This window comes from Diaphorina citri, unplaced genomic scaffold (genome assembly GCF_000475195.1).
Source record: "Diaphorina citri unplaced genomic scaffold, Diaci psyllid genome assembly version 1.1 scaffold1621, whole genome shotgun sequence".
In the NCBI taxonomy this organism is placed as follows: Eukaryota; Metazoa; Arthropoda; class Insecta; order Hemiptera; family Psyllidae; genus Diaphorina; species Diaphorina citri.
Genome location: NW_007379047.1, coordinates 30863 through 43607, shown reverse-complemented (window position 1 = coordinate 43607; position 12745 = coordinate 30863). Strand labels below are relative to the sequence as shown.

The following is a 12745-nucleotide window of genomic DNA, read 5'->3' as shown; positions in this document are numbered from 1 at the left end:
CGTTGCGCGTGGTTGGTCATCTCTCCGGCGACCTTCTGGCAATCGCGTGCTGCTATGTTTTCCCGACCTCACTCAGGCGGGGTTTGGTCAATGTGAGGACTGAGGCCTCAGTTGTGAAAAGCGACCTGAAACCCCTGTGGCTTGCATTTAGTTTGTCTGTAAATCTAACTGTCTGTTTCACTATGATTCCCTAACGGTTTGTTGGATGAATTTTGATGTTTTGTTTTATCCAAAAAGGAAATTTCTTTATTAGCTTTCGGACTCGATCGGTCTTTGGGTGTCCCGTAGTAGCGTTCGTTTTTCAGAGTGAGCTCTGCAGTTCATTGAACCACTAGTTAAAAGTTAAAGTTAAAATCATTTACGTCGAATTTAAAACATCATGATGGTAGGGAGGATACACACGTTTGTCCCAAGGGCAATCCTTATCACACTTTTTTATGAAAGAAAAATATTGAATTTCGCCCCGGGCGGGAATCGAACCCGCGGCCTAGCGCTTACAAGGCAGACGCACTACCAACTAAGCTAACTGGGCTGGCACAGGTTCATTTGCTGCAAGGAAATATAGGAATCTAAAACCCCCTCTTGCCAGCCTAGTTAGCTTGGTTGGTAGCGCGTCTGCCTTGTAAGCGCTAGGCCGCGGGTTCCCGGGGCTAACTTTGCTGAAGGGATAAACGTTCGTCCTTGGAACGGCTGGCTTTCTCCTATCCTGACTCCATTCTCTCTTCGCTTTCGGGACTATAACACCTCAGCAGTTAGGTACAGTTCCCTCTATCAAACCTAAATAATAATAATAATAATTTCTTGATGTTAATAAGGGGTTAGGTTATTAATTTCACTTTATATTTGGGATCGCGATCACTCTAAAGCTGATTGAGAGGCTGACGAAAAATGCCGACCCCATCTGAACATGGGAAAAGGAGAAGAAGAAGAAGAAGAAGAAGAAGAAGAAGAAGAAGAAGAAGAAGAAGAAGAAGAAGAAGAAGAAGAAAAAGTTGAATCTAAAGAAGGAAAGAAGAAGAAGAAGAAGAAGAAGAAGAAGAAGAAGAAGAAGAAGAAGAAGAAGAAGAAGAAGAAGAAGAAGTTGAATTGGGATTATAATAGGCATGGCTATAAGTTCTATTCCGATTCCTGTCCATTCATTCATCCGAGATCCACTTCCTTTTCGTCTTGGCCGGGGTCCAAACCCGTGACTTCTGGACTACAAGTCAAGTGTCAAATGCTGACAGAGAAAACACTTCACCCATCAGCACGGTTGTCCTTATCAAATGTGTGTGTGTTTGCATAATGGAAATGAAAGTTGTGCGAAATATTCTCCACACGGTTTTTATTTCAATTAGAATTCTAACGTCTCATTCATACACATATCAGGACTGACCAGGGCAGAAACGCAGGCCACACGGCCACTTTGTTAGGTGCCGATTACCGATCGTAGGTAGGCGGAAAAAGTGTCTCGCATATCAATCGTTTTTATTTCGCAGGAATGAAACAAAATTCGTGTGATCCGTTTCATATCACGACCATCCCGTAGCACTTTGTTAGGTGCCGATTACCGATAGATTAACTCTGTACTCTCTAGTCATTTTATAGTTTTATTATACCTACCCGAAATCATTGCAACTTAGGATTAAGATTAGTTAGAAACTTAGTAATAAGATTAGAAATAAGAATTGTTATTGTAAATTGTGCATAATGTGTGTTAACAGCATAATAAATTAATAAATATTAAATGTCTCTCATCAGATGGGTGAGAAAAGACACAATACTTCCTATTTAGGTGCTGGATCAACTCAAGATCACCAGAAAGTAATTAAAATACCTATTTGCAATTGAAATAAGAGGACCCACATTTAAAGCACAAGTACAATTTATTTGTGTCCATGCTGAGCATCGAACCTAGTACTTTCAGCACGTTTTTCTCGTCCCCTCAGTTCGTAGAAGATTCGTATAAGCTTAACCCATCCTTTAGGGCTGTTTGCCCCTACACCTAAGCCTCGGAGTGTTTTTCTTTCTTTTTTTTTTTTTGATAATGAAAGAAGTTTGTCTTGAGGCCGCGAATAATTTTATCTCGCAGTCTCCTCAGCCCTATTCGCCCACCTAAAAAACGTACCATTTATTGGCCCATCTGCCCACATTTATTTTTCTAATTTTTGTTTTTATGACTACAATTTTTGAATAGCACTGGTTCGATAGCAGTCTATTTAAGCCTTTTCTTTTGATGAAATTGGATCTTGAAAAAGTTTGTCCAGATCAGACTTATGTGGCGTATGGTACAGGTGGGCCAATAAATGGTACGTTTTTTAGGTGGGCGAATAAATGGTACACTTACCCTATTTTGTTTCATATTATCTACTGACTTTTTTATTTTCTCCAGACATCTTTACACCCTAAACACACCACTGTACCGTCTACCTCCTTCATTCATCTATTCATTCGTCCTAGTTTTACTTCTCTCTACTTAGTTTTAACCATTTAACAGTTCGTCCTGGGGCTGTGTTGGTCTAATAATTCTATTTCTAATTGTTATTGCTCTTCAGCCTGAACTTGCACATGTATAGGGGGGTTTAGAAATACAGAGGAGGGCGATTGTCGATTCCCCCGATTTCATACCGATTCCCCCGATCGCAAATTTTAAGCCTCAAGGGTATGCTTCTATTCCCCTTCAAAACACAGAGAAGTTCAAGAAACACCATATAATACCAGACATACCTACATATTACACAACACCAGAAAACCGAAACAATTATGGACGAACAACAATTTTGATAGTACTGGATATGTGTGAACATGATAGGAACTCATCACTCAGATGTTATAATGACAGAGTGTACAAGTATCCATATGTTCTCACTGAGAGTACATTCTGTATTGTTATGCGTGGAGCTAGACTAGGTAAGGAAATAATGTGGATTAGAGCTAATTTCTATATATGTAATTGAATTATTATTTCCTTGTTAAGTTCTTATCATCCCAATAGGAGAAAGCCAGCGATTCCAAGAGAGTAGAATATTGAGTGTGGCAGCTAATGAGACTCTGCTGAGTCGTGTGTATGAACTGAGCAGCCATTTTGAAACCCATGGTACTCCAGTTATGATTGGTGAGTACCTATAGAACATTCCGGTTGCGGTTGGGTGAAAGAGCTCACTGGGTGAGAGTCTTGTCATTAAATTCTTAAAATAAAGAAACTTATGTAAGGAAGGGTTTACCAATTTGGGATTGGAAAAAATATTAGAGTTTATCTGCCTATTTAATCTAGTAGCGATGAAACATCTGCTGTATTGGACTTTTGCGAGTCTGTATCGTAGCATCCCGTAATGTGTCTCTTACCAGCTGGGCGATAAAAGACACAATACTTACCAATCTTACCATTGCTATGGCTGGGTCAACACGCGGATATCATAAACTATCCTGTTTATTCATGTTGAAATATTTGCAATCGAAATGCAATTTTTTTATGTCGGTGATGGGCATCAAACCCGGTATTTTCTGCATATAAACCTTCTATAGTTAGCTTGAAGGGCAGTGCGTCTGCCTTGTAAGCGCTAGGCCGCGGGTTCGATTCCCGCCCGGGGCGGATTGTTCTTAGACATTAAATCAGTGGGTATATCAGACAATATCAGTTATTTTTTTTACTACAGCGACTACACCTACATAGATATAGTGTCACAGAATGACATCTATGCAGGCAATGACTGTCACTGGTCGCCTGGTTACTGGAAAATATCTGGCTTATTTTCCAGGGTAGTATAAGTTGACATCGCAGATATAATAGGCGATTTAAATAAATCCGATCAAAAATCAGTTCCCGGTGAATCACTCAAGTTAAGAAACATCGGGCGTGATTGATATTTAAACGGGTGACTGTCTGAAACATCGAGCTTATTTGATGAAATATTTTGTCTGATTTATTTCAGGATGCAATGAAATATTTTGGTTAACACCTACCTATAGGTGCCTAAACTTCTGATCACCCTGTCACATGATTGGCTTATTCTGGTCTAGAGGTAACCATGCAAATATTAGTGTAGAAATCATGGGTATTATTGGTACCTTCTGAGCGATTCTTGGTATAGGTAGGTAACAATATCAATTATTTACACTGCATAAATAAACTAAGACGAGTTATAGGTAAATAGAGGCAGGGCCGCATTTAGAGGAGGCCCGAGGGGGCCCAGGCCTCCTTGGGCTCATTTTTTTTTGCTCCTTTACTATGGGGTGGGCTCCAAAAATTTGAACCATCAAACTCCCCCACCGGTACATCACTATTTGGACTCTTACAAAAATTAGAAAAATAAATGTGGGCAGGTGGGCCAATAAATGGTACGTTTTTTAGGTGGGCGAATAAATGGTACACTTACCTACCCACTAAGCCACGGAAAATGATATGAATGCATAACCATGTTTTACAGCTACTTACTTGTTATCGAGTAGCTACTTACTGGTCCTGACGAGGCTGAGTGCACCCTGAACTCCAAGCACAGAGCCGAAAAAACTTCGACCTCGCCGGGAATCGAACCCGGGACCTCCGGTGTGTAAGCCTAGTGTGATACCCACTCGGCCACGGAGGTTGCTTTAAAATCTACATCATCATCATCATCATCATCATCATCATCATCATCATCATCATCATCATCATCATCATCATCATCATCATCATGTAGCGTCATCGTGGTCGATGATTGCTTAGACGTCTTGTAACTGTTGTTCTAAAAAGTTCTCGGTTCATTGCCAGCTCCTTGCACTCTTCATAGCTTCTCACTCCTAACCATTCTTTCACATCGTCCAGCCACATTCTTCTTGGTCGTCCTCTTGGTCTTTGTCCTTCAACATCTCCTTCTATGAAATCCAATAGTAGCTGCCCACTCGATCCTCGCATCATATGTCCTGCAAACTTTAATTTTCTTTCTCTTATGTCTTTCAGAAGTTCTGGAGTAGACTTTCCCATTCTTCTCAATATTTCCACGTTGGTAATCTTGTCGACCCATGACAAGATAATAATTTATTCTATATGCCTATAATAATTATAATAATTATTCTACATGCCTATAATAATTTAATCTATAAAATCTGGTCAATTCTATTCTATCCGCAGGTCTTGGACACGAGGGTCAGTTTTTAGTGCCAAAACACGTTTTGAGGTCCCTAGAGCCTAAATCCAAAGTTTCAGCCATTGGTCCGTGTGTCTGTCCTTCTGGTCTGTCTGTCGTTCTGTCTGTCTGTAAACAAAATATCTCGAGAACGGTAAGAGCTAGAGACTTGAAATTTGGCATGCAGATGTCAAATGTAACAAGGATGCAACACGAAACTTCTGAGTAAGATAGGTGCTGCGGTTGGCGGTATTTTGACCGTTTTATGGCGGTTTTCGACCGTTTTTTGGCGTTTTTCAGCTGTACTGACTAAACGGTTAGAGATGTTGTAAATGTTACAATAGAACATCCAAATAAGCATTATTAAATAGGATAAGGTAAGTCGTGTGATATTCACACCCAGATTTTTTTAATGTTGCTCTATAGATTTTTGGTCTAGCGTTTGATCTCGCGTTTCTTGGGGTGCGGCACCCCCCTCCTCAATAAATCAATGAAATCCTGCATATATTATGCGCGGGCCTGCTGGGTGTAGAGTTCTAGAGTTACTTTACATACATAGGTACTACTGATTATGGGAGCAATGTTTGTATATAGGTAGTTGTCACTGTGAAGTGTATAGATTTCACTTTCTGATTTTACTCGGCTATCAACCTGCCCAGAGGTGTGGCGATAACACCTTACTGGTTTCCGATGGATCACTGAAGTTTAAGCAACGTTGAGCGACTGAGCGTGGTTAGTATCCGAATGGGTGACCATAGTGGGTAATAGTTGTTGCTGGCTTTTCCCGGCCCGGGCGATTGTCGATTCCCCCGATTTCATACCGATTCCCCCCCTAGTAACAAATTAGCTAGTAACAAATTTAATGGATGATGACATGATCACTTTGAACTTCAAAACACTTCTAACTAAAATTCTACGAATTGATACGAGGGGGAATTGACATGCTCAAGTTTTCTACCTGTATCTACACAATAATCGGTGAAATAGAACATCCAGTCCATGGCAACCCTAAAAAAATATCGGGGGAATCGAACACCGGAAATAAGACAAAATCAAAAAGTCGGGGGAATTGAATGCTGTCCACAGAGGACGTGAAGTAGACAGAAAACCCGCGATTAGCCTAGTGACTAGAATCCAGATGATGTTCAACTCCATCAATTCCAATGGTGTGTGTTTGCATAATGGAAATGAAAGTTGTGCGAAATATTCTCCATACGGTTTTTATTTCAATTAGAATTCTAACGTCTCATTCATACTCATATCAGGACTGACCAGGGCAGAAACGCGGGCCACACGGCCACTTTGTTAGGTGCCGATTACCGATCGTAGGTAGGGGGAAAAGTGTCTCGCATATCAATCGTTTTTATTTCGCAGGAATCAAACAAAATTCGTGTGATCTGTTCATCTGTTTCATATCACGATCATCCCGTAGTATGTCACTCATCAGATGGGTGAGAAAAGACACAATACTTCCCATTTAGGTGCTGGATCAACTCAAGATCACCAGAAAGTAATTAAAATACCTATTTGAAATTGAAATAAGAGGACCCACATTTAAAGCACGAGTACAATTTATTTGTGTCCATTCTGAGCATCGAACCTAGTACTTTCAGCACGTTTTTCTCGGTCCCCTCAGATTCGTAGAAGCTTAACCCGTCCTTTAGGGCTGTTTTACAACTAAGTCTCGGAGTGTTTTTCTTTTTTTTTTTTGAGTATGAAAGAAGTTTGTCTTGAGGCCGCGAATCCTTTTATCTCACAGGTGTGTTTGCATAATGGAAATGAAAGTTGTGCGAAATATTCTCCATACGGTTTTTATTTCAATTAGAATTCTAACGTCTCATTCATACACATATCAGGACTGACCAGGGCAGAAACGCGGGCCACACGGCCACTTTGTCAGGTGCCGATTACCGATTGTAGGTAGTGGGAAAAAGTGTCTCGCATATCAATCGTTTTTATTTCGCAGGAATGAAACAAAATTCGTGTGATCTGTTTCATATCACGATCATCCCGCAGTATACCTCTCATCAGATGGGTGAGAAAAGACACAATACTTCCTATTTAGGTGCTGGGTCAACTCAAGATCACCAGAAAGTAATTAAAATACCTATTTGCAATTGAAATAAGAGGACCCACATTTAAAGCACAAGTACAATTTATTTGTGTCCATGCTGAGCATCGAACCTAGTACTTTCAGCACGTTTTTCTCGTCCCCTCAGTTCGTAGAAGATTCGTATAAGCTTAACCCATCCTTTAGGGCTGTTTGCCCCTACACCTAAGCCTCGGAGTGTTTTTCTTTCTTTTTTTTTTTTTGATAATGAAAGAAGTTTGTCTTGAGGCCGCGAATAATTTTATCTCGCAGTCTCCTCAGCCCTCAGTTTGTCCATCCCTCCTGAGCTTTCAATACACGTGCGTTGTCTACAGTGTTGAATCTGATAAGTGTATGTCCATTACACTGACCGGTGACTAGGGACTGTCCAGACCATTCTAGTGACTAGTAACTATTCTAGTCATCATTGCGTGTTGAGTGACCTCTGGTGTCTCAGGGCAACTTGTCTGAGGAGCTCTCAGGTGTCATGTAATATCGACTGTCTTGTACCTTACTAACGGTAACTAACGTACGTACCTATAGTTTGTCTGTTTTAGCTTGTTTTTTTCTTTTTTTATTGTTTGATAGATTGAACAACCGAGCTCTTATCGTTCCGAAATGGAAATAGGAGAAAACCAGCCGCTAGCCGTTCAGTTTAGAATAACTTTCGGCCCGGGCAAGAATCAAACCCTTGATCTGGCTCTTCAATGAAAAGTTTGAATAAAAGCTCAATAAAATAGACTACAGACTTGGAAGATGAAAAATAATGAGTAGGTAATGACTATAGGTATAGACTTGGAAGATGAAAAATAATGAGTAGGTAATAGGTAGGTACCTAACAATACACACGCAACTTTCTGGCACCTTGGCAAAAGCTGAACGTAGGGGAAAATTTCTTCGGGAAAACTTTACGCCGCGAAAAAAAATCGGGATTTTTATGGCAATGAATTAATCAACTGAAGGTATCAACTTGCCAAATCTAGTCCATAAAAAAAGTAAATAATTTCAAAACCAAATTCGGTGTGAAATTTGAAACTTGAAACCATTTTTCGTGGTGAAAAATACACTCACATTTCAGAAACCACTGATTCAAAGTTTTAATAAAAAAATAGGTACATGTATACCTAATATGAGACAGACAAAAAAAGTGATTATTTTCCTCTTCTTTTCTTATTTTATAAAAGAAAAGTAAACTTAGAAGACATTCAATCCTAGGTTGATGGATTGAATGTTGAAGAATTATATCAACCAAAGAATAGGTAGGTACCAGAAGAGACCATATTAATATACCTACCTACCTCCTTACTTATTTGATATTTTGGAATGTACGGATGGAAATTCAATATGTACTCTTGAGGTTTAGGCTGAAATGACTAAGGTTTAGAACTTTAGATCCTTTTGACTGAAATGATTGAGGTTTAGACCCCTTTTGACTGAAATTCGATGCTGAGAGCTAGAAGCGCTGTGGTTTTGTCACCTAATATCAGTAGCTCTTGGCAGACCATTAGATCTGCAACAGTGATATCCCATAGTAGATGACCAGAAACCAAAATCTGGAAACCGAATATACAGGATGTAGATAAAGTCTTCGAAAAAGATGAATAGAGCTTTTTCGAGGAAATAACCTCAACCCCTAACCTTCAGAAAATTTTGACATTTTTTTTATTTTAGGTTTGATGGAAGGAACTGTAACTACGGAGGTCTTATCGTCCCGAAATCGAACAGAGAAGGAAGACAAGACAGGAAGTCAACCTTTTTGAAAAAGAACCTTATCTGTTTAGGATAAAGTTCGGCCGGGCGGAGGTGTCATGTAATATCGACTGTCTTGTACCTTACTAACGGTAACTAACGTACGTACCTATAGTTTGTCTGTTTTAGCTTGTTTTTTTTTTTTTTAAATTGTTTGATAGATTGAATAACCGAGCTCTTATCGTTCCGAAATGGAAATAGGAGAAAACCAGTCGCTAGCCGTTCTGTTTAGAATAACTTTCGGCCCGGGCAAGAATCGAACCCTTGACCTAGCTCTTCAATGAAAAGTTTGAATAAAAGCTCAATAAAATAGACTATAGACTTGGAAGATGAAAAATAATGAGTAGGTAATGACTATATAGACTTGGAAGGTGAAAAATAATGAGTAGGTAGGTAATGACTATATAGACTTGGAAGGTGAAAAATAATGAGTAGGTTTACCTACTATAGACTATAGACTTGGAAGGTGAAAAATAATGAGTAGGTAATGACTATAGACTTGGAAGAAAGCCTGAGGAAAGGATAACTTGAAAACGGTTTGACCTATGGATTTGAAACTTGGTGGAATGATACAAAACCTAAAGGCTGTGCTACCAGAAAATTAAACCTGTGAAAATGATACTAATGAGTACCTAATGATAGAGGCCTCTCACACTGGAGGTGCACACCTTAGGTTTCCTGGAGTGTGAATAGTATGACAATATCACAGGTTAGGATTATCAGGCAGCATTACCCAACACATGCTATTAAAGGTTATTAGACAATGGTTCCAATGTGTGGTAAAGCAGGCCTTAGAGTACTAGATCTTGAGCTGTTTCTGCAAATAAGCTACCTGCCTTTCAGCATTAACCTTATCCAGCCTGAGTGTGGCTGGGAAAAGCCAGCAGCATGCAATTGCTTGGATGGTCTCCTCCACATACCAATAACACACAAAGGTAATGACTATAGACTTGGAAGGTGAAAAATAATGAGTAGGTAATGACTATAGACTTGGAAGGTGAAAAATAATGAGTAGGTAATGAATATAGACTTGGAAGGTGAAAAATAATGAGTAGGTAATAGGTACCTAACAATACACACGCAACTTTCTGGTACCTTGGCAAAAGCTGAACGTAGGGGAAAATTTCTTCGCGAAAACTTTTTTTTATGGCAATGAATTAATCAACTGAAGGTATCAGCTTGCCACGTCTAGTCCATAAATAAAAAAAAAAATCTCAAAACCAAATTTGGTGTAAAATTTGAAACCATTTTTCGTGGTGAAAAATACACTCAGATTTCAGAAACCACTGATTCAAAGTTTTAATAAAAAAAATACCTAGGTATACTTAATATGAGACAGACAAAAAAGTGATTATTTTCCTGTCCTTTTCTTATTTTATAAAAGAGAAGAAAACTTAGAAGACAAAAGACATTCAATCCTAGGTTGATGGATTGAATGTTGAAGAATTATATCAACCAAAGAATAGGTAGGTACCAGAAGAGACCATATTAATATACCTACCTACCTACCTCCTTACTTATTTGATATTTTGGAATGTACGGATGGAAATTCAATATGGACTCTTGAGGTTTAAGCTGAAATGACTGAGGTTTAGAACTTTAGATCCTTTTGACTGAAATAACTGAGGTTTAGACCCTTTTGACTGAAATTCGATGCTGAGATCTAGAAGCGCTGTGGTTTTGTCACCTAATATCAGTAGCTCTTGGCAGACCATTAGATCTGCGACATCAGTGATATCCCATAGTAGATGGTAGATGACCAGAAACCAAAATCTGGAAACCGAATATACAGGATGTTGATAAAGTCTTCGAAAAAGATGAATAGAACTCATTCGAGGAAATAACCTTAACCCCTAACCTTCAGAAAATTTTGACATTTTTTTATTTTAGGTTTGATGGAAGGAATTGTAACTACGGAGGTCTTATCGTCCCGAAATCGAAGAGAGAAGGAAGACAAGACAGGAAGTCAACCTTTTTGAAAACGAGCCTTATCTGGATTTTTGTCTGAAAACACTAATTTAGAAGCCTGAGGAAAGGATAACTTGAAAACGGTTTGACCTATGGATTTGAAACTTGGTGGAATTATACAATACCTAAAGGCTATGCTACCTGAAAATTAAACCTGAGAAAAAGATACTAATCAAATATAACTAAGTACCTAATGAAAGAGGCCTCCCTTTTGACTGAAATTCGATGCTGAGATCTAGAAGCGCTGTGGTTTTGTCACCTAATATCAGTAGCTCTTGGCAGACCATTAGATCTGTGACAGTGATATCCTATAGTTCTATAGTAGATGACCAGAAACCAAAATCTGGAAACCGAATAGGTATACAGGATGTTGATAAAGTCTTCGAAAAAGTTGAATAGAACTCATTCGAGGAAATAACCTTAACCCCTAACCTTCAGAAAATTTTGACATTTTTTTTTGTTTTTTTAATAGAACTCATTCGAGAAAATAACCTTAACCCCTAACCTTAAAAAAATTTTGACATTTTTTTTTTTTTTTTTTTTTTTTTTTTAGGTTTGATGGAAGGAACTGTAACTACGGAGGTCTTATCGTCCCGAAATCGAAGAGAGAAGGAAGACAAGACAGGAAGACAACCTTTTCGAAAACGAACCTTATCTGTTTAGGATAAAGTTCGGCCGGGCGGGTATTGAACCCTCGACCTACCGCTTACGAGTCAGGCGCGTTAACTACCAAGCTAACTAGGCTGTCTGAACTCAGCTCTCGTTTCCATCTCACCCACCATTCCTTACCGCTTACGAGTCAGGCGCGTTAACTACCAAGCTAACTAGGCTGTCTGAACTCAGCTCTAGTTTCCATCTCACCCACCATTCCCTTCTGTCTGCTTTCAGAAAAATCTGCGTGGACGAAGGCCAAGAACTATCCCTCGCCTACAGCTGTCAATTCTATGAGGTCAGCGCCGCAGAAAACTTTGCCGGTGTATCCTTGGCGTTCCAAACACTACTTCGTGAGGCCCGCTCCATTCAGCTGCTCAAAGCACTCCCTATCCGGCGTAAACTGGGTGTAAACTCGGTGTCGAAAGTTCTGGGATCCTTGTTTGGGAAAAACTACAACAAATCCGGCCAGGGTGACAAACGGAAGAAACGTCCGTCCTTGAGCATATGACCTTGTTGAAGGAGAAACTGATGGTAGGGACTTTGGGTTCGGAACTCAAAAGTTGGTTACAAGACCCATATGTATATGTTAACGACAAACAAGCGTACAGAGAACAGAGAGAGATCTCAATTTTCACTAAATTACCTACCTACTTCTCTTGAAAAAAATCTCAATTTGCAATAAAGTGCAAAGCTTCGTCCTCCCTGGTCTGTCTCTTACAGTAGGTAATATAGGTACCAATGTTCTCCAGGCTCTACACTTGATATCGAAGTGTTCTAGTGTAGTGATGGTAACAGTACCTACTTTGTGTTGTACTACCTATACATAGGTTAGGGACTTTGGGTTCGGAACTCAAAAGTTGGTTACAAGACCCATACCTATATGTTAACGACAAACAAGCTTACAGAGAACAGAGAGAGATCTCAATTTTCACTAAACTACTACCTACTTCTCTTGAAAAAAAATCTCAATTTGCAATAAAGTGCAAAGCTTCGTCCTCCCTGGCCTGTCTCTTACAGTAGGTAGTAGGTACCAATGTTCTCCAGGCTCTACACATGATATCGAAGTGTTCTAGTGTAGTGATGGTAACAGTACTTTGTGTTGTACTATACATACGTAGGTAGGTACTGACTGCGGTTTTCTTTACTGCTTGGATTCGTTTTGGTTTTAGAAGTGGTAAAGTTTAAAACTTCTATTATACGT

General features: G+C 39.4%; 1 protein-coding gene across 1 annotated transcript in view; it reads left to right on the top strand.

Annotated features, from left to right (window-relative positions):
* Positions 1-12356, top strand: part of LOC108253339 (ras-related and estrogen-regulated growth inhibitor) — a gene marked incomplete at its 5' end in the record, with an annotated part of 32509 nt that extends 20153 nt beyond the window's left edge. Inside the window, 1 exon segment of the mRNA XM_026828967.1 lies at positions 11779-12356. Within this exon segment, the coding sequence (XP_026684768.1) occupies positions 11779-12052 (274 nt within the window).
* Positions 12357-12745: the final 389 nt, after the last annotated feature.